At 44.8% G+C, this 23,333-nt stretch overlaps 1 protein-coding gene across 6 annotated transcripts; it reads right to left on the reverse strand.

Annotated features, from left to right (window-relative positions):
* Nucleotides 1–56: 56 nt before the first annotated feature.
* Nucleotides 57–22,148, reverse strand: LOC6731254 (cartilage oligomeric matrix protein). 6 transcript variants are annotated; one of them, XM_039293266.2, is made up of 14 exons: nt 22,080–22,148; nt 21,315–21,598; nt 14,933–15,127; nt 13,772–13,838; nt 13,400–13,715; nt 13,209–13,338; nt 12,987–13,124; nt 10,510–10,704; nt 10,256–10,373; nt 4,252–4,373; nt 2,059–2,381; nt 519–2,002; nt 329–462; nt 57–266 (listed from the first exon to the last, which is right to left on the reverse strand). In XM_039293266.2, the coding sequence occupies exons 3-14, from the start codon at nt 15,015–15,017 to the stop codon at nt 196–198; spliced, it is 3,183 nt and encodes a 1,060-aa protein (XP_039149200.1). In that variant the 5' UTR covers nt 15,018–15,127; nt 21,315–21,598; nt 22,080–22,148; the 3' UTR covers nt 57–195. The 6 variants fall into 6 exon arrangements, with proteins under 6 accessions (XP_039149200.1, XP_039149202.1, XP_039149206.1 ...); XM_039293268.2 differs by having other exon boundaries at nt 21,993–22,133; XM_039293272.2 differs by having other exon boundaries at nt 22,067–22,119.
* Nucleotides 22,149–23,333: the final 1,185 nt, after the last annotated feature.

Genomic DNA, 23,333 nt, shown 5'->3' on the forward strand with positions numbered 1-23,333 from the left:
TTGACAGACGATGTCTCCTGATTTCACGGGCAGCCCGGCCAACTTGATTCAGTTCATTTTCGTGTTGGAAAACGCGGCTCCAATGGCCAACTGGGTTGGCAACTCATTTATTAACTAAGTGGTAGCATTAATACATAATTTGGTTAGAATTGATGGCAGAAAAGACTTTAATGGCTCTGAGGATTGGGATTCCATTCAGTCCTGCAACTCCACCTTCGTCTTGAGATAGTCGGACAGATCATTGTAGATCAGCGGCTTCACACGATCTGTTTTGAAAAGCATAGAAAAAGATTTAGTTGAGTTGAAGTTACTCCTTCGATTTCCTTACTATTGCACTTGTACTGCAGGTTGGACCATATAATCATCCTCTGCGAGAAGCAGAACACGCCCAGCCGACCGCCCTTCAGCGTGGAGTCGAACACATTGCCCGAGTCGAAGATCAGGCGGTTGCCCTCGTGCATTCTGTGGGGAGAAGGAGATTGAAGACTTGGGAACCCTGTCATGGTGCCATCACTCACTGCAGGCGGATGAGGCCGATGGCCGGTCGATGCACCAGGGACCAGCGGTAGGAGGTCCTTTCCTTCCACGCAATGTTCTTCGGATCCTTCCACAACAGCCTAGCCTCGCCGTCGGTGTTCCCCTCGTGCCACAGGCTGTTCCTCATCATTGGCCCCGGACCCTCGGTGCTGTTGACCAGCTTGATCTGGATGCCCGGCGCTGCGGAGGCGGTGAACGGTCGTGGCTCCCAGTAGGTTTGGGTGCCCTTCTTCCACTGCACCACGTAGTACTTGTAGCTGCTCTGGTAGCTGAACACAAAGCCAGCGTAGTCATCGTCCGTGTCATCGTTGATGTAGAAGGTGCCGTCGAAGTCAACGCCTCCGAAGGCGTCCTTGCCCACCGCTAGACCGGGATCCGAGTTGAGGGTCTGGACAATCTCGGTGCCATTGGCGTGGACCACCCAATTGGGATCCGCTTGGGATAGGCCTTTGGGATCCAGTGGAATGGTTTGAAGAGTGCGGAAGTCAGTGTGGTGAATCATCGAGTTGTTTGGGCAGTTGTCCATGGCATTGGGCACTCCATCTACGTCCTCATCATCTTCGCAAGAGTCACCCCTGCCATTGCGATTGAAGTCCTCCTGCTTCGGGTTCTTGGCCAGCGGACAGTTGTCCTTGTAGTTGGGAATCCCGTCTCCGTCCATGTCGTCATCGCACTCATCGCCCGTTCCATCACCGTCAGTGTCCAGCTGGTCCGAGTTACTGACCATTGGGCAGTTGTCCAGCGAGTTTGGAACTCCATCATCATCCCCATCGATGTCCCTGTGACAGGCATCGCCTACAAAGTCCATGTCGCGATCCTTCTGGTCGGGATTCGGGAGATTCGGACAGTTATCGCAAGCGTCGCCCACACCATCGTTGTCCACGTCCGACTGACTGGGATTCGGCAGCAGCGGACAGTTGTCCAGCGAATTCGGTATGGAGTCGTTGTCGATATCCCCATCGCACTCGTCCCCGAGTCCATCCTCGTCCGTGTCCAGCTGCCTGGGATTGTACTTGAGCACGCAGTTGTCGCACACATCGCCCACCTTGTCTCCGTCGGAGTCCAGCTGCTCGGTGTTGTAGGCTAACCAGCAATTGTCCTGGCTGTTCTGGACGTTGTCGCCATCGGCGTCGTCGTCGCACCCATCGCCATGTCCATCCAGATCGGCGTCCTCCTGGCCCGAATTGGGCAACTTAGGGCAGTTGTCCCGCTGACAGTGCAGCTCTGGACAGCCGATTGCCTGATCTGGCCATCCATCTACGTCGGTATCCCTACCGCAAATCAATCCGTTGCCCGCCCATCCCACATTGCAGTGACACTTGTGGCGGATGTTATCCATCCTAAGGCACACGGCATTGCGGTCACAAACGGTTCCATCCGGACACATGGACACCGAGGATCTGTCTAGGCAGCTGTAGGTGCCATTTGTTACATATCCCTCGTGGCACTGGCATCTGTACGAACCCTGTGAAAGATTTCTATTACTTTTAAACGATTTTTTCAGATTTGCATCGTACTCACAATCTCGTTGATGCAGGTGGAATGCTCCGGGCATCGGAAGAAGCCAGTGCGGCACTCATCGACGTCCAGGCACGTTTGCCTGCGATATTCCACGGAGTAGTAGTCGGCGAAGTAGCCATGGGCGTGGGTGCCATCGAAGCCGACGGGACACGGGCTGCACTGGAAGCCAGGACTAAGATTGGTGCAGGTCGCCAGCTCGTCGCAAGGATCGTAGAGCAGGCACTCATTCATATCCCGGCAGCTGGTTCCGTTTACCTCGTGGCCCATGGGACACGAGATGCAGTGAAAGTAGGGCGGATAGCCAACCTGGAGGCACTGGGCGCCTTCGTTAAGTTAAAAAGTAATTGCAAAAACAAATTAAGATGATTGCAATGCAATAAAGCGAATGGAAACAGATGAGTTATTCACGAAGTTGTTCACTCACATATGTGTGAGTAGTATCTTTTTGAGCCATTTTGTTCAAAGAAAACGTTTTCTGTTTGAAAAACGGTTGGAAAAATGACAATTTCGATTTAAGTGTGTTTCAGTGCTAATTCGCCTTCTACTTCTATTTTGTTTTCCGATTCGTTAACGATTCATGGATTTTTATGCGATAAAAACAGAAATCATATAACTTTCTTTGAAATAAGTTATATCTATTTTATGTTTTCAGCTGATTCTTCAAATTGATCTATAAGATATTCCGAGTACAACTGCCACTCACCGTTGATATATCTGAAGGCATGACCAGAAAATGATAGTGTATAAACATGATGCGATAGAAAGGCATGTGGATTTGAGTTGGATGATTTCGATGGGCAAATAAAAAAATTTGTATGGCCAATGATGGAGTTTATTTATTAAATACCAAAAATTACAGCGTACATTTTGTTATAATAATATTCATAGTTTATTACAATAATTGGGAGATTTCAGGCGGGGCAAGCAAATTTTGTTACACGTTTATAGACTCCACTTTCTGGGCATTTGATTGGGACGTACATACATATTTAGTTATCTATTCTACAACAGCTTCTCAAGGATATTATCTCATGATTTTCCGCTGGAGCTGCGACTGCTTTCAAATGAATTGCTAATACTATGAATTTCCGCTGTTCGCCAATCGTAGAGCTTACAACTTATGACTATTTTATAAAGTAGTAATTCAATATGTGCACTTTCTACGCTCTGTACTTGTTTAGCTTTAGTTGTGTATCATAGCTCAGCCGAAAACGTTGCGATAGTCCCTTCCTCCGCGGATTAGTTCGTAACGACCGACAATTTTCGGGCGGTGTACTGGCTCTGCCTCTGATAGTGTTGGACATTATGCGAGGGCACTAGAATGTTGCCTGATACAAATGAGAATTGTTGATTAGTAAGTAGGTAGTTCAATGTGCGATGTGTCCCATTCGACTCGTCCAATTAAGTCCACCTACTGGAAGCGCAGCGAGCACTTTGTACTTTTGCCGCAAATCAATTAGACAACTTGTCTTATATGGCCCCAACATTCCAGCACGCCCAAAACTCGTTGTATCTCAGTATATCTCTGAGCTCTGATTAACCCTCTTGTTTCACACATTCGCGAGAAGCCCCAAATAGCCCAGGTACTACAGGTACTCTATAATTTTCGAGGGTTTTTTATTCAATCAGAAGGGTCGGCGAGTCCTCAGAGGTCGAATTAAACCGAAGTGGGCATTAATAAATCAAATAATCGTGTGAATTGAGTACGCTACGATCAAATGGTAGGGTATATAAGTTTCTAAAGTATGGTTGTAGATAAAAAGGTTTTTAAGAAAACAAAAAGTTAATATAATCTAAAAACTTAAATTAAATTAAAATGTAATATTTTTGGAGCAACAATAGGCGTTTTCAACGTGTTGCTATTTAAAATGTAGTTAGTCCTCATTTACTAAAGTTCTTGCCCCAAAAAATATCATGTTAGGTGTTCCTAATTACTAGACACTAAAATTGAAACCAAACCTTTCGTTTTGCTAAGAACCTTAATATGTGTTCTGGGTCCCCATGTTTACCAATCAACCCACTCGCAAGTGAGCTGATGGCACGACAAACACAAATTAGCCATAAAATCAACAAAATCCCCAAAAAGACAAAACTCCATTTAGGAATTAGGACGTGGTGATTATTGTAAGGGAGGAGGGGAGGGGGCAAACATGGGGGCAGACCGACCATTCCAATTGAGTGGCTGCCACTTACCTGAGGGGCACGGTGTGTCCAGGCAAGGATTACGTAGCGAACATGTGCGTCCATCACCTTCGTAGCCGGCTGGACAGGAGTCACACTGGGCTCCATTCACGGTATCGTGACACTGAACGCCTCTGCAAAGGGAGACACAGATTGTTGTTGTTGTTAATGCGATCGAGCAGGAGGATGAAATGGAATGGGATGGGATTTTATGGTATGGTATGGTATCGTATGGAATGGGTTCAACTGGCCATGGGATATGTGTGGTGTGTGTGTGTGTGCTATTCGGGGCACATTGTTTATTATTATTAATACCGACAGGCAGGAACAAACAGCAACGAAAGACTGTTAATGTTGGACACAGTCGAGCATACAAAGGCATATTTATTAATGATGTTGAGGGGGAAACAGCTACACAAAAGCCACTGTGAGCTGGGAAAAGTGAGAGAGAAAAGGTTGCCCCGGCGAGGATGCGAGGGTCACAAAAGCACCGTCAAAGAGACAAGACATGTGCCACGGGGCTTCAGAGGTGCCTGGGCTCCTCCGCCTCCTCAGGTGGATTTTCGAACGGTTCGCCCGCAGGAACGACAACGGATCCCGAAAAGAAAACAAATTACAATTACAAGAAAATCTTATTAAAAGCCAGCGAAACGCAAATAACTTAAGGATGGATGGTGGGGGCATCGAGTGTGTGTAGGCTGCGCTGCGGATGTCCAATGGCCAATGTCCAATGCCCAATGGCCCATGGCCAAAACACAAAACACAAAACATTCAACTGCATTGCATGCATGTAAATTTCACCGACCGTTTTCCTTATTTATGCTCGAGTGTGGGATTGCTTATGGCTCTGCGAAATATTTACATATCATGACATGGTCATTAGTTCGCCCCGTTTTGGGGGTTACAGTTATTGGCCCATCGGCCAATGTTCCGTCTTCATCCGCATCCATGCTCATCAGCATGCCACTTTGTCAGGACATAACTCTTGGCAGGCCAATTTCCTAGGAAGATCACACAGCGGCCAGAACTACCGTGCCCAACTGACCCAGAAGCCATAGTTTCATATATTTTATGGCTAAGCACACAGTGCGTTTTGGCCTGCCGGAAGTCCCAGTTCGAGTTATAGACTTGGCAGACATGTTGGCCCTAGCTACCCAACTTGCATTTGGCCCCTGGGGAAAGCTGTAATAATGATCTAGCACATGAAAAGGGATTCGAAACGAAGCAAAGTTAATACCCTCCAATGCAGAAAGAATTTTATAACAAAATTTGTTATATAAACAAAAAAGATTGTGCTGTGCTGATAGCAACTTCTTGTGTGTTATTTTCATAAACAATTATTTTTGAAACATCACATGGTATTTACTATGCCCGCTTTGGGTAGAGTATTAAAACAACATAGGCTGGCTTAAAATTCGAGTCGCAAAAACTTGAAGTATTGCGTTTGTTATTTTTTCGCTCTGTCAGTTGATGAGATCCATCAGCTTGGAGCCCTCGACTTCGGCATGTCCATGGTGGGCCACAACACACTTGTCCCGATCCGCCGAGTGTGCGTCAATTTGGACTTTTCGAGTGGAAGCATTTTTGGGGATCGCCTCTAACTGGTTGGGCCGCAATTAGCAAAAAGTGTTAAGTACTTAAGTGGCAAGCGGTCTAAGAGGAGGCGATCCCCATCCAGGTTGCTTGATGCTGCGTGGGGGTTTTCGCTTTCCGGCTGCGTTCCCAGATGCCTCCGCCCCAATCTTGTGGGCCAGCCCGGCAACCTCCCTCTCCTGACCACCACTTTGCGCTTTTCTGCTTTGTTTCAGTTCATTCGACCATATTGTCTGGGTCCGAGGAGCTGCGGCATCGTTTGAGTGCTGGGAAAATATCCAGTCAAGCGCAACGAGGAACGCATTAGCATTTCAGCCAACCTCCCCGTCCACCGGTTGGCATGACGGACCCAAACCCAAACCCATGCCCATGCCCAAGCCCATACCCACTTGCCTCGTCTTGACTGCCGTTCCTTCTGGACGTTCTTTTTATTAACCACGCATTCATAATTCATAATTCCAATTTGCTGGTTTGAGCCGAGTTCGAGTCCAGTTCAAACACCGGCCCAAGGAGCCATAGAAGGAATAGAGGGCAGGTCCCAGTGAAGGAGCAGGGCCTGAGTAATGTGTGAACATGGCTCTGAAGCATGCAAAGGCTTTTAGCCGCATTGCACTGCGGGATGGGGGAGCACACAAGTTTGAATCATCAGGGATTACAGTATGTACGATTAGAGTATTCAATATTACTGTATTTAGGGTTTGCCGTAGTTCCCAAATCACATAGTTTAGCTATCCCCTTGGCCCGTTTAATGGTCTATTAGCTATACGGATCGAACGTTAGCCTTATTCTTAGGGCTTACCCGACCGCTCAGCCATTAACCTCATCCAAATGGCTTCTAATGGTAGCGCATGCCATGCAAATGCTCTAACAACAAAAGAGCCAAGAAACACTTGGCTGCCACTCCATGGCGAGCGCTCCTTCTGCTGGAGAAGTGCATCCGAGCAGTGCCACCAATCTTCAATACCACGTACTCCATCCCCCAATCCTCGAATGTGGCGCACGCTCTGGACAAACTGCAGCTAACTGCCATAAAGCGGCGTTTATTTTGCCACAGGCCACTTATCTGCGAGGTTGAGGTTGGGGCTCCAGCTCCAGCTCCAGCTCCAACTTCAACTCCTTCTCCATCTACAACTCCGACTCCGGCTGCAGCTTTTCAGCTCTTTGGCTCGGGCCTGATCTCGACTTGGCCTGGCCCGGGCTTGTTTTTGTTTTCATTGCTGCGCCTGCGCATTGCCAAGACAACCGGCGTCGTGAAAAGTTTATGCGGCGTTGCGATTTCGTAAAATCCTCGCGTGGGATGTTCGTAAAATCCCTATTAACGTATTAAGGTAATAGCTTGTATTAAAGTATATCAGGATACTTGAAGTTGAGATTATTTTACGAGTACAGTAAAGTTAAGAACTCATTAAGGGAAGTAAGTTATTATAGTGAATAAAAGTATATGGGTACAACTATCCTATATTATATAAACCTAATATAATAAACCTAATAATTTTGAATGATTGTCTACAAAACATAAAGTTCTTCAAAGAAATGAAGTTTTGGGATCATGATATTTAACTTCGTATAAACGAAGCCCGACTGGGAATCGCTGCCAGTCGACTATTAATTTGAATTCAAGCAGTCAAACGCTGCCTCGGCCGCCAAGTCAACAGCCACAGCAACCCAACAACAAAACCGAATACCCAGCCACGACGACTTGGAATCAATGGATCCACTTTTTCCCGATGCGTAGGCGAACTTGATTCACACTGAGATATGCGTTCCACCGAACTTTGATGTTTCGAGCTGTGAACCAGCTAGCCGCGGCTTCCACTCGCAGCTTTTCCAGCTTTTACCTCAGTCGGCCGTAAACGATTTCTTGCTTGTTGGATTGTTTTTTGGCCCCACTGGCAGAGGGAGGGGTGTGGAAAGGCGAGATTCTGTGGGAAAGTTTCCCCAATCGAAATGAAATTCTGTCGCGGGAATTGTCCAACATGCGCGTACACATGTTGCAGCTGCCATCCGCCCAGGAATCACACTCCCAAATCGGTATCTCCGATCTCTAGATGGTAATATTATCTCCCTGGTTTGTGGATCGCAGCTTGATTGCACTGCTGATTGTTTCGTCAAATGCATAATTTAAATCGAACAACAGAAGTGTGCGCGGTAAAAAGTTTCCGCGCCCAGGCGCCCGACTGTCAACGGCCTGGGGCCAAGTTATGATTGGCTTTTCAGGTGGTCAGCACCACCTGGGATTGGAATTGTACCTTGGGAAATGGAAAGTGCTGAAATGGGTACAAAGAGATGAAGGCAAATGGGCCACCAAAGTAAATGAAATGTGCAGAAGGAGTGGGCCAAACATTTGATAATTAAACCTCTTTTAAAACATAATTTCTGTATATAAAGTATTACTTTTTTTTTTTTTTTTAAGTATAACTTGCCACAAGTTCTTCGAAAACATAGAATCATTTTCAATGTAGAGCGCTACCATGAGTTTAAGAACCTAACCTCTTACGACCTTTTTCATTATGTAACCCTACTCGAAAGGAGCTTCAATATAGGATTGTTACCTATGTAATACCGCCATAAAAACACACACACACACACACGATAGCTGCCACAACAAAGGATCAACAGGTGTGCATGTCATTAGCACAAGTTTTACGGCCTTTTAATAGAATCGATGGTCTTTCAAAGAATGGGGCTCTGAATCAAAGTGAAAATAAACAAAGCGTTGACCAGATTCAGATGACATTCGTTGGGTTCTAAATTAGAATGATTGGAATGGAGTTTTGGCCATCGGTTTTGGGCCTACCACACACATTGGCCACATTTCATCGATAATGAAAGATGACAGTAACGAGTCGGCGTCGTGACAACATTTAAGGCAATTTTATGCAAATTAAAAGACGGTCGGTCGGTCAGCAAGAGGCGCACCTTGCCCGCAACAACCCGGGATGGGTAAACAAACCGAGGCGATTCGAAGACACCTACAACAGACGGGGCTCCTAGCCCGATCTTTGGGAGCCCTTTTCAATAATTTACTCAAATTTATGGCCTACGTTCTGTGAGGCTCCTATGCGCGTGGCCAGTGGATTCTCGCATTTCCCGTGGGGTCGTCCGTGGTCGGGGAAAGAATAACAGAAATCACTTTAGGTGTCTTGACACAATGAAGTCAGTCAGTCCTCAGAATCGACTTGCTTGGGTGCGGGTTCTTTGTGCCGGGCTCACATTTAACTAATTTATGCGGCTGCCTCAAGTGCCATTTGTGGTCCAGACCCCACAGACATCTATGGGTCTTCCGTAGTGCCAAAGGTTTTGTTGCATTTTGTCGAACAATACGAGGAGTATCTACCAAAAATATTCTTCTCCAGTTCCAGCTCCGTTACATCGCATAACTTGTTATAGTTTTGTTTAACATATTTATGACTGGTGTTGCAGGTGGGTTACCAGTTCGATATAATGATTTTATTAGGCTCCCCAGCAGTGCTGTGGGTATTTAGCATAATTATTTTGGCAGCGCCAGAACAATATTAACCACTTTATTACTATTTCCCATTGTGACGAGCTCTTCCGGTTCCAAGCTAACAACTTCATATGGGTGCTGTGGGTGGATCAGAGTCAGAGTCTCCTCCTCCGCCTCAGTTATGAATCGAAATTTCCATTTCGAATCGCTGCCTGACCCCATTAATAATCTTAAACAGATCAAAGAGATCTCTCGATGGATAAATCCGTTTCTTGGACTCCATTTGAATATCTAACTCACCGCGTCTAGATTATTCAAGATGCGATAATGCGTAAGAAATGGAAAATCTCGCAGTGTAAGTGGGGATTAGGAAGTCTTCGCATTCGAATTGACATATCTACGATCTACGTAGCTTATCAGATGCACAGAGGTGAGAGAACAGGTTCCACATGATCCCTCATGACATGACTCACGGCCATTAAGCCCAATCCACTTACTCTTCTGGGTTCTGGGTAACCAGCTTATGTCCATGGTCGCGTTGCTCCCATTTATTCGTAGAATTCACACAGGGCAAATAGAGGCCTAAATGTGTCTTCTTCTCAATGGCCATCACGTGCTTATCAATCACAGATTGAGATATGTATATGGATGCCTCTGCCGCTGGCCAGCTTGTCAAGGAGGCGCTGCGTGGCTGCTTGACTAGATCATCAAACCATAAACAACATCAAATTGCCATTAAGGCCAAATGCAAATAATTGCACAGTCAGGACGGGGATAAGCCTTTCGGATGGCGGCGCTTTTCAAGCCCTCGCAGTCGCAGCATGACAAATACAATTAACATGGATGCGATGGCCACGCCCTTGACGCCATTAAAAGCTCCACAAGCCGCGTTAATTTTCCTCGCACGAAGAGCACACGCACAGGATTATATATATGTGTATATGGTTGGTATATAAGGATGCAGTAGAGACTTACGGATAGCACATGTGATGGGCGCAGGTAACGCCCGGCTTGCAGCTCTTGCCATCGCCAATGAAGCCAAGGGGACAGTGGCCACATCGAGGACCGGCTGCCGAGTCCAGGCACTCCACTCCTGGCAAAGAAAAACAGAAGATCAAGCTTTAAGTTGCAATATCTCTACTGATTTCTCGTTCTCAGTTAATGAGTAATTTTAATTTAAGATTTAGTTTAACCTAATTATGGCCAACATTTTGGGCAATCGCACTTACCAGGATAACAGGGATTGGCGGAACGGCAGTCGGGCTCGATGCGCAGTTGGTTGTCGGTGGTGAGGGGATTCTTGCAGCCGGCACAGTTCTCCAGGAGCATACGCAGGTAGGCAATCTCCTGGCGCTGGTGGGCGACGTCTTCGCGGAGCAGCTTCACCAGAGCCAGTAAATCGCTAAGCGAGCGTGCGAGGGCGTCTGTGTTTGGAACAATGGCCAGAGCGTTACAGTTGAGATAAGTCGGGTTCGGTGGGGACTTTAAATAAAGCAACAATAATTCACCAACACCCTACTCCACACCCTGCAAAACGAAGTCGGCGAATGTGTGTGGGAAGCGTTCAAGCGGCTGACAAGATTAAGGTCTAACCGATGCACCCATTTCGCACTCACTCTCTGATTGCAACCTAATCCGCTTTGTCGCTCCAATGGATCCAGGACTACGAACAGCTGCTAATGCGAATGGCGTTTTAGTGCAGCTTAATGCACTGGTACAGCAAAACCGATCACCTAATCCCAAACCCGCAACTCACTGGGGATGAGTCAGTGTGATCTGAACTGATCGACTGGGGGAAATGGAATAACTCAGGTTCTAAATATATGCTAATTTCGTGTGTAGGTTGATTGTTTTGCAAGTGACAAATCTTGGCCAGAATTTGCGACCGGATATGGGTCATAGATTCTCAACGGAAGCATTCTACAGGATTTTTCATCTTGAAAACTAATTAATGCTTAATAACTTGTAAAACTGCTCTAAAGATTTCCTTCCGTTTTTCAATTTCTTATGGTTATCCTGGTCTACAAATTGCAATATATCGCTTATAGATCTGACATCTCTAGGCCTTTTGGATTGTACAACACCATGTACGACACCATGGCCACAACTAAACTAGTTCAGCCTAGTGGTCCGTTCTATGGGCACATCTGTCTGACTTTGTCGGTTTACCTGGCTGAGTGAGTTTTGTCAACATTGAAAACGCCGCCGCCTCAACGCCCAAACGCATCCGTTCCAAGTCGGATTGGGTGAGTAGCCCCTGCGTCCCGGCTCCACTGCTTCTCCATCTGGGGTCCTCGCCCCAGCAAATCTCGATCTCGTTTTGGTTACATTTGGCAACCTTCGCTTGCATTTGGTTCGTTGGCGGCGTGGCCACGTAATTCATTCATTACGATTTGCCGTTTTCGTTGGCTTTGCCTTTGCCGATTTATATGCCGCCCCGTACTCATGTCAAGTGCACTCGAAAAAAAAGTCTGCTCTCAACATTAACTATCATAACATAACTGACATTTTCAAAGAAGTAAAGTAGGTGGGCACTACCATAAAACAGCAGATCTGAATTTTATAGCAACTTGTAATCAATATTATCTACATTATTGCACATGCACAAGTGAATTTCTCTCTGTGTAGATTGTGTGGGTACAGATCGTAGCTGGCTACCAATTTGGTGTCTTTGCTCTGAGCCAGATAAATAATAATTATGCCGGCTCGACACCAGGCAATGTTGGGAATCGAGTGCACAGCTTATGCGCGGCTTTGTCATATCTCGGTGTTCATTAGTGAGTGTGCACTGTGGGCGCCTTGTAGCCCTCCATCCTCTGGATATATTACCCTTTTACCGCGATCACTTAACGGCGACTTATTGGCCAAGACAGTGACACCGATGAGGGTACCTATGGCTATATTACACTGGCATAGATAGTGCTCGGGTCGTTATTAATTGCTTGCCAGATTTATAAGGCATTAGCGAGTTAAGCGAGATGGTTTACGACTTGCCGGCCTAATGAAGACCATAATGCTCAAGGACAAGCAAATCGGTATTGGGGAATGGTATGGCAAGGGTATTAGCCTTTTGACTTTCCCAGAACCAAACTATTTGCGTATTGGTTTATCATCCCACATGCTTTCTGCCATATAAGGAACCCATCTTTAACCCAATCAATCAAAGTCAGTTCTATTACTTTGACAGCTACGTTTCCTCTTTACGTTCAATGAATTGAATAAAAATAACTTAAGATTGTAGTTAATTTTATAGTTCTAAAGAATCAAATAACTTTTGCTATTCCAAAAGATTGCAATTTGAGAATGCCTGTACTGGTTTTCAAGGCCTCGTTCATTCACTTGCACATGCCATTGAAATCTGGAGCCCCCACTCGATGCAACAACAATCCCCCGCCGAATCAGTTCCCCAGCCCACACACACATGCCCCATTTCAGGTTGCTCCACTACATTCGCCTAATTGAATTATGTTCCTCGAGTGACATTAAACGCCAACTGACAAAGGCCAAACAATTTCATCAAAACGAGCCTCTAATCTAGCAACAGCCCAACCTTTGGAGTCGTAGGAAGCCCTCGTCGTTTTGGACGGGGGCCACGCCTTTGGGCCAAGATTCGTTGACTGCCTCGAGACTACCGACTGACAGTTGATAACCGAGTACGGAGCAGTTGGGTGGATGAGGTGGTGGTGCACTGCTGCTGGGCACCTACCTTCGCAATCGCCATTCAGAACGGGAATGTCGCCGCGCTCCACGTCCGTTGGCACCTCCTGGTGTCTGTGATCCACGACTCCTTCCCGTGCGATCGTTGGCTCATACCAGCCGCGCACATCGCGCTTCTTGTTCTTCTCTGCAAAGATTGGAGCACACAAAGCGGAGTATATGTTTATATAAGTGGGTTGTAGGTAGTCAAGGATGCGCGGGAATAACTCACCACGCTCGGTGATCTTGTTGCGCAGCATGCGACGATTGCCACGACGATGGTTGCCCTTCTGGCAATTGGCCCGCTGCAGGGAGTGCTCCATGTCCCCATCGAAGTGGAGGGGATACTTGCGCTCACGGAACTGTCAACGATATGGTTCACTTATCTTCTATGCCACTTGGGAGCAAGTACCATCTACTCACCAGCTTGATCACCGGATCATCCATCTGGGTGTACAGCTTGGCCAGGTTCATGTCGATGTCGTGATGTGTGCTCGCCTTGCAGTCCACATGGAGCGTTATGCGATTCTTGGAGAACTGCAGCGCCAGGGAACGGATGGTGCTCGTCTCGTTGATGTTGGGTATCTCGAAGTTGCGCGACTCGGTGGCTCCGTTCGCACTGATGTCCAGCGTTACCCGCTGCTGTTTGCGGTCCAGGAAGAACGACATCTTGTGCTTCAGCATGGGGAAGTCTATCATGAAGAGTGCTTCTATGGATATGTGCAACTTTCGACGCGGTCTAATTGATGGGAACTCTTAGTTTTAGAATAAATAGTGCTAAGATTCGTTAATTACCTAATGTGTCGCGTTGATATGACCACATCTCCTTTTCGTATAAACTGCTCCAGTTCAGCGGAAGCAACTGCAAGGGTAAGATATAACTAAATCAAATTCTATATTCCTTTCATATTTTCGTGCCTTATCTTTTTTTTGCATTTTTTGATCAGTTTCGAAACTGTTAAGAACAACTTCCGTTCTACCTTAACCATACATATTGATTACAAAATAAACAGAGATAATGCCCAAATCATCATCGGGCCATGTTTGTTAATCTCTTCAAGTAAACCCCGTCTTAGCCACTTGCTCTGTTTGCCCACAAACATTGGCAATCGGTTATTTCGCCTGCCACAGATTACAGCACCTCGGATACGGAACATGGAACTATTTATTTTGGTCACCCAGGGAGATTGCCTTTAATACCCGCGGACCGTGTTAACCCAAATAAATACACGATCACTATTTGCACAATCCGTGTATACGTAAGTGAACGAACAACTGCGGGTCAAAGAATCCATCAAGACGACTCTATATAGAATTTCACGCATTTGTGCGGTTATTTGTCATGCTGACAGCGACCGACTTTTGACAGGCTCATGCCAGGTGACCTTCACGACATGGATGTGGACTTGGGCATAGGTATGGTGGTCATGGATATGGTTATGAGCCCGGGACACATTCATAAAAGCCTCTGGCTCGTGATCGGGCTGTAATATAACCATCTACGGAGCAGGGAGGTCGCCAACTCAGAAACTGGTGACCCCGCTGTCAGCTGGTGACGTTTGCATTGGGATTTGAGTGCAAGATTTACATAAATCGCCAAGTTGTTAACCAAAAGTATGGCTTTCGGCAAACATTGGCATTGCCGCTAGTCGCTTTGCTGCCCATAGGAACCGTAAAGCCATATATGTACATACACTGATCGATCAATAAGGAACCCATTTGGATATATTTATGGAAAAAGTTAAAAATATCAATGGATAGAACTATCTTTAAAGTGAATAAACTGACTTGCTTTGTATAGATATAGCTTGAGTTCTTCTAACTTTATGTTGATAAACCACTCGAATTCTTTAGCTGACTTGCTGATACAAGCTTAGCTTTTCTCCCAGTGCAGCCTGAGGAAAGAGTTCGCTGGAATGCTGGGCGGTGCGAGGAAGGTGCTTCGGATGCACTTACCTGGATCGAGTGAGAGTGATGCAACCTCCACAAATGTCAGCGCCAAGGCGGTCAACCCGATTAGCAGCACGCGCGTCCAATTCATCGTGTTCGTTGTTGCTGGTGTCTTCTGTGATCTTCGGAAGGAAGGGGTGGTGGTGCGGGAATGATGGACCGAGGGGTACGGGCGCCTCACTCCAAAATCTTTACCGTCCGCTGAAATATAAATATAAAGAAAGAAACGATAAAGCGAAGAAAATGGGAGCCCGGTCTTCAGTCGGTGGTTGTTTATTTACGTTTAAAAATAAAACGCATTGCGTGTGGAGGAGCATAAAATAAAATCGCATCGAGTAATAAATAAAATTCAAATGAAATTTTTTGTTTAGCGAGAAAAGTATTAACCGGGACAGAAGTATAGCAATCGGTAAATATTTTGCAGCATTTTTGGGATTCTCAACAAGCAGCTCCCGCTTCACATTTTTCACTCCCCACTTTGCCGGAAGTACTTGGTCGGGTATCACCTATATAGATATAGCTATATATATTTATATAGGATCCCCCCTATATCTTTCATCTCTTTGGCCATCTGTGGGCGTCATCATCATAAAGCATTTCGGAGCTTAAGTTTTATATTTCTCGTTGTAATTTCCCCGTGTGCCCATTGTGGATTCCTTGAGCTGCCCGAGATTTATGTTCGATATTTGCAATCATTCTTTCTTGAATGCCTCTTTTAACTTAAATAAATGTTTATTTAATGTGTGTATTCAGATGTGTTTTCAGGTGCTTCTTCGGCGGAAGTTTCGAGGAAATGCGAAGGTGATGAATTTTAGTTAATTGAAACTTTTTCTTGGAAGGTCGCGAGATTAGGTAGGGCATAATTGCTTCACAAAGTATCATTCACAATATTATGCAAAGCTAATTTATCCAAACGCTATTCATTGCCTTCATTGTAAAACACAATGAAAAACTTCTTTCATGATTCACATAAATCTTAGAAAAAGGGAGCTAGAAATTCAGCCTTTAACGATCAGTGAAATGAAATAGAATGAAGTGAAATCTGTGATGTTAGAAACAGAATTAAGTACCCACTGATTGGCGTAAAACAAGAGGTAGTCGTAAAATAAGCCCGAAAATAGGTTAAGGACCCATCCTTCAATCTCAAAAATAATTCATTGCAATTAGGCCTTTAGCTCATCACTTGAGCAGCCACAAATGTCAGCAAGTGCCATAAACTGCATAACACACAAATCCAATTGATAGAGACTTACAGTCCCGCCACGAGCTCATCCTCCCCGATCTCAACTCCAACTCTAACTACCAGCCATTACACAACTTTCATGCTTAAATAAACACAAGAAATGTGGCCGAGATGTTGTTGGCTTTGGCTCTGAGGTGTCCCAGGAATGTGGTAACGGTCGCCGATGCTCCAGCCACAAGCAGCCACATTGGGATTCACATTCGGAGCCGGGCCAAAACCAAATGGCGTTCTGGCCATACAAGACACGACGACAACTTCACCGATACTGGTCCAAAATGTTGACTGACAGTTATGGATTTATAGTGGCAGTGGATATTGCTGTTGTTGACTTCTCGTTCTCCCGACTACAATGTCACTGAGTCACAAGTGGACGACGGGCTGTAGGATCTGTTCCGTTTATGGGTGTAATCGCAATTACCGGACCTGGGCTCTCCGTCTCCCCACGTAGTAAAACTGGAAGATACGGTGGCAGATCACATACACTTCGATCGTATTTTAGGGTTTTTATTCTCCATTCGACAGATGTGATATCAGAGTGCTTTAGTATGCGGATTAAGATGGACAGCCGAGTAGTACCTGGCTTTGTAGTGGGCGCCATAAGGAAGTTGAATCAATAAAAATATTAAAGTTGAATGAATCCTATATACTCTCACCATTTCGAAAGACCCACTTTTCAATCATCTATCAGTGGAATCTTAAGTATTTGAACCGATAATCTGGTAACTAAATCTATTTTCAATTGAAAATTGAATTTATCTACGGTCGATTAAACATGAAATTCAGAATATGTAAACAATGTTTCAATATATTCCCATCCTATGAGAAAGAGATTCCCATAAGTTCTAAAAGCTTAAATCGTCCCAGTTATTCAGCCATTTCAAATTCCCTGAAAGGTTATCAAGAACTTAACCCAAGCATAATGCCCGAGATCTGTGCCAAGTGTTCATTGAAACGTTTATTAATACCCAGTTAAGTTGGCCGCCGGCTACCAGAACATTTCCCACCAAATGTCAACCGAGTAATCCGCCGCGAGCATAAAGAAAAACCGAAACCAGCAGTGGAAACACCTTCGAGTGTACACCTAAACACATAATCCTCAGGCCTGAAATTTATTAAATACTTTTTAATGCCATCGGTTTGGTATAGATCATGCCTAGACCAGGCATATATCTTTGTCCAGCACCCACGCACTCATCAAGTTGAGGCACCAAAAACAAAATCCCGCCATGGAGACGCCAAAGAGGCCATCGTCAGCATGGTGAAGACGACGCCACATCTGCATACTTATTAAAGCGGACAAAATCAGAAATCAGAATCAAAGTCCGTCTCCATAAAGCGACGAGTACATTGATTGACATTTAATTAAGCAAAGGCAAATGCACACGGAAGCCGCAAGCCGATCAATCGGCAACCAAAACCGCAACTGAGAAGGGTTGGATGCTATCCAGATCATCGTCATCACCCACTGGCCGGGTTTGGACCCCTCACTGATCCCCAGCCGATTGAACAAGTTTGGCGTCACCGTCATTGCAGTGACAAAGGCGTTTCTGGTCGATCATCAAAGGAAATTTGATGCTTATCGGAAAAGTCATTTCATCAGATTAAATGGCGGCGGGCCAGAAGAGAGTCAGGCGAAAGGGAAACCAGAACCCTGGGTAGCCAGTTGGCAGCGAGGGTCGATCGAAGGGTATGCTCTACACAGCAGAGGGATGGGAGATGCATTTATCCAAGTGCCACTTTGATGTGGTAAATTTTTTTATAGCTACTACTACTAACTTCTGCTTTAGGAACCTACAATAATATTATGATTAGCCTAAATGACAATTAATGCTAATGGAAAATAACTAATCCTACTGGTTAGTTGAACTGTTCTATCAAATACCTAGAATATATTAAAAAACAAATTGAAAGATATTGAAATATTTGTTTGTAGTTGGTATTAAATGAGTACCAAGTTTCGATAGATTTTCGATGATTCAATGATACACTCCTAAGTCTGCCCTCGTGCGGCATTAGAAATTCAAATATTTTGACTCTTTATTTTCCGATCGCGCCAGCCTGCAACCGCTGGTACCGGTGTCCACGTCCCCCCGGGCGTTTAAAACGGCGCAAAAACTGAAGCGAGAAGGAAAACGCTGGCGCGGCTACTGCGCATGCGCGACGCGAGTTGGCAGCGGTTAAAACCGCGCTTCTGCGCAGTCGCGTGTGGGCAGGACAAGTTTCGCTGCCGCCGCGGGCGTCGTGTCACTGAAATCAAATCAGCCGGGCTTAAATGCTCAGCCAAAAACTTCGCTGCGAGTTGGGGCTGTGAGTTGTTGGAGCTCCAAGCGCTCGCTCAGGCTGGCAAACCTGCTGTCAGTCGCTGGTTTGACATGGAAAAAAATCTATGCCGGCGCCTACGCAGCACGAGAGTGAAAAATCTGGAGAAAGAGCGCAATCGCGCTGTTAAGCCACTTAGGGAAATTCTTCGGTGGATTTTCATTTGCAGCTAACTTTCTTCAGGCTTTGTTTAATTTCAAGCAGTCAGCCCATTATAATTGGAGGCAACCAAATAGCGAGGTGAACTGAATTGATTTCGAGCAGCCTGATAAATTGGTTTCATCATAATGGGACTTTGTGTAACTTCCGGCGCAGGCCAAACATTTTTTTGAACGTTGTTTTCGAGGTGTCAAGATTAGGATTGGAGTTCAATAGTCTCGGACGGCACTTGACGTCCTCATTTCATTGATTTCTGTATTTGTATCGATTTGAATTTCGGCTCGGTCTTTTTGTCGTCGTTTTCCCATTCAATTTTTGACTATTTATTTTCGACAAAAATGCAGTAGTTGACAGCTGGAAATGTGGCTTTTCAGGTGTTATATGGAGTCCTATTTCAAAATATTGAAAGGTCTGTCAATTATAAATCGGGTGATTGAGATTTCTGGTATGGTAATTGCCACCTGCCAAGTTGCTCAATCGCAACAGCGGAGTGCATAAAAATGATTGAAATTGTAGGTGTAAAAACGCATAAATCACAATTTAAAGACTCGTAAGAATGGTATTATTATTATCTCTGTAATCTTGAATCTTTAATCTTGCGATGAGCTAAACATGCATGATGACTACTTTTTGAAGTAAACATAGCCAGCAGCTAGAAACTGTCTCAAATCGTATTATATTGCCATCAATTAAATTTATACAGCGGCTATATAATTAAATGTTTTTTACCAGGTGTTTGTTAGACCTCGCCTTGCTATCAGTTGTCTTTAAAATATTTGCATATCTTGGCAAAATATCTAAGGAAAATAATATGCGTGATAGATGCTACTTATCGTGCCCGGATAAAAGTATACATTTCGGCGCAATTTTGTTTGGCGATCTTGTCAAATCGCTTGAGAATGTGTTTAATCTGTCATTAGGCCAAAACCGAAAACCCATTAACTTATGTTGATGAACCATTAAGGCAAAGTCGCGTCTCCATTCGACTTGAATTGGCTTTGAAGCCCGCAGTCCAAACGGCCAACACAAATAGCCTTAGCTGCTATTGTGACTTTGCTCCATTTGAATTGCAAATTCCGGCTGAAGTCAATACAAAGCATTAAAATTTGTTAGCCTGATTTGCCGCAAAAGGGTCGGATATTGGTGTCCAAATGACTTTCCACTGACGATGCGCTAATTTGCTGGTGCAACAATTTTCCACTTAATTTGCATTTGTTTATGAACTCATAACTCGCTGCCAAGCGGAAATTCCATAACCAACAATGGCAATATTATTTATGTTTTAATAATGTCAAACTCGAGCTCCAAATATGGCCAGCAAGATATTACCATGTCTGAAGAGTCATCTCTGTGTGTGGGGCGCCAAGGGGTGTCAATGTTTGGACAGAGAATAAGAAAACACCAAGCTCCATATTTGAATAATTATTCAGTGAATTTCTGTCACATCTCATTGCAAAACTGAACAGATCGATCTTATTCGAGCACTCTATTGAAGGGAAAGTATCTATCTATTGTATAGATACACCTCAACGCAGTAGTGGTTACTACATCTTGAAGATTAATACCCCTTCGGGTCACAACGCCACTGTCGCTGAATAATATATTCAAATAATAAAATAACCGCAAGTCTGAAATGTCTTTCGAACAGGCAGTTATAAATTGTTATGGGGATCTTTGCAGTGGGCGTCTTTTAATTGAATCGCTCGGAATTGAGTAGCAGAGCCCAGTAGAAGCTGCAAAGTGATTGGGAAATCGAGCCAAATAAAATTAAGTATTTTAACCGTTGTTGGGGAATGTGGCCAGCTTCATTTGGTCAACATCATTAACAAACTGTGGCTGCCGTTTCGAATCACAATTCATATTTGGTGGATGGGAAAATATTCTGTGCTCAGACCTTATATGATCACATAATTATAGTTCTTGCGAAGGCATAAACCTCAATCTGCGCTCGTTTAAATACGTGTGGAAAGTCCGGTAATTAATAAATTATGAATCGACTGCGGTATTTATGGCGCCAATGCAGATAAGATCTCCAGATCCCCCATAGATTAATGTCGCTCGAATGGTGAGGATGCCACAGGCCGATTTGGCCGCCAGATTGCGGTTGACTTGGGTGTGGCTAATTAATATGTATCGATAGTATTTGAATTACAACAACAATTAGCATGATTTATCATCAGATATAAAATGGCGGTGAAATGAATAGAAATCTTGTGAGGCGCTCATAAAAAATATTCATAGATTGGCCTATCAACAACTTGGTGATTATCATGCTATAAAGTCGAATGAAAAAGAGTTAAACTGCTGTGGGTGTAGCTAGAAGATGCGATTCTTTACTCTACAGTCTGTTAAGATCGAAAACTAGAAATTAGCATTTAGCTATTAATAACTTTCTTAATGATTGATATTAATAAACATAGACTCAAGTCGTGATTATTTCCGTATATCTATCGTTTATCTTTACATCATCATCATTATTAACGCAACTTCTTTAAGAACAACTTAATATGCTCGAGTACCTTCCACGCACTTGAATATGGAATGCACTTCGCACCTGGTCACTTGGCGCACTCATTTTCCGAGTGAGCGGAGTGTAGCCCAGATTTTGGCCACACGAATGAGCAGCATATGTAAAAGCCCGGAGGTCTGGCCCACCTTCACACTCACCTCGTGGTCAAGGACGCTGCTCGTGGTCTAGAGGTGCCCCCACTGCGGATGTGGATGTGAGCCAAGTGATCCAAGTGATCCACTTGGCGGGACGGAACTGACAGCTCCTTGTTCTTTGTGCGGCTCGTTTGCGCCACTTGCGGCTGTCAACGCGCAATTTAGAATGGAAACGACCTGAGTTATTTTTACGAGTATTGCCACACTTTTCCGCCCGCACAGACACTTTTATTATGTTGTACTTTTGCAGAGCGAAAGATCAAACACGTCGCAAGGGTATCTTCACACTAAAAGAATCGATAACGAAACGGATGCATTAGACCATTTAAACCCTTTTCGAAATACGCGCCAGGTAGAAAAGCTGGATTTTGGAATGGGGACACACGCGAAGATTTCGTGGAGTCGATTTTATGGGATCGAGGTGGAGAACACGCGACGCCAATGCCTGCAATCCTCCAGCAACGACAACTGCTCCGCAACGGACTCGCCCGTTCGTGCCAATAAAAATTAAAACACTTTTATGCTATTAAGGCGAACGCGACGCGATCTTGGACACCTTGGATGCGGAGGATACTGCTTGGGGATCGATCGGATTTCAAAATATGGGCAAAAAACTGTGTACAGCGCGAGCTGATTTTAAAAGAACACTTAGGAAGCGTTAAAAAACTGAAACATTCTCACGATAATTCGATCTATTGATGCTACTGATTTATCGCCAAAACTAATCACTGATCACCGATCACTTATCGAAGCACCTAGGACACGCACCGTCTTGTTCAACGTTCCAACGCGAACTGAAACTGAAAATTTGAAAATGCAAAGGGAATGATCGACGCGCAGCGTCGACTGAGGCAGCGGCAGCGCTGTTGGCTGGAGCAACTTGGAGCAGCGACAACTTGTTGTTGCCTTTCTGCGTTTCTGTTTTGTTCTCAGCTGTTGTTGTTGCTCTTGGGAGAAACGCGGCATTTTGTCTTCGTTTGTGTTTCTTTTGATTTGACGCGTGAGTAAGCCGCGACGCCCACGTGCAAAATTTGCGTAAACATCGACAGTGTGGCCAGATCGCTGGTGAATAATTGAGGAAGTGAGTGGAAAAAGTGGTAGTCAACTTTGAGACCTCATAATTTTCGCTTCCTTAGTTCAAAAGAAACTTTTACAATGGGTAATCTTTTTTAAAATATAGGAAATTAAAATGTATTTTCTATATAGAAAATGTTTAGAAAATATTCAGTAACTCAGTTTATAGATTTTTGAGAACACAATTCAGTTTTCGTTTGTTTCGCTTTAAGTTGCAATTATGTATGTAGTATTGCTAAAAACTGCTGTGTAATTTGTAAGAATAAATATTTTGGTTAAAAGTCGCTCTCTGTGATTATAGTTATGGGTAATTACTTATTGTCTTCAGTTCATTAGCTCATCCACCAATTATTATGCGGGAGTTGCCCACTTGGGCTGCCCCAGTTGTGGATCGTATGGGCCATTAAACTGAAACTCAATCCCGAAACATGCTTACATTGTAGGCCCGTTTAAGGCTATTAAATCGGATTCGTGCGAACCCTTTTCCGATAATGCGTCCAGCCTTGTTTTCGACCACCTCCAAATCCTAAGGAACTCGTTGGATGGGGCCAGACTTTTGCTCTTTTGAAATGGAGATCGTAAATAAACGGCACGCTCTGCAGGCATTCAAAACAGACGAACTACTCGTTAAAACTAGAGCCCAAAATGATATGCATATGGCACCTATTAATGGCTACTTATGCAGTACAAGTGTCCCCCACTTCGGAGCTCCCCCATTCCCATTTGCCGTTGACACGGGACTGATGCGTAACACGACAGTAGCATTGGGATCCAAGGGGAAGGGAAGTTGGATGGATGGCCCGACCTGTTCGTCATTATGTCGCCGGCATGTCAGCGGGCAGTTGGAGGAGGGCATTATGCAGATGTGCATTTATCACGGAGTTGCGGTGCTGCGGACACACCCGAGATGCTATCCCACATCAACGCTGCATATTTTGCCGCTTTTCG

This window comes from Drosophila simulans, chromosome 2L, assembly GCF_016746395.2.
Source record: "Drosophila simulans strain w501 chromosome 2L, Prin_Dsim_3.1, whole genome shotgun sequence".
Lineage (NCBI taxonomy): Eukaryota > Metazoa > Arthropoda > Insecta > Diptera > Drosophilidae > Drosophila > Drosophila simulans.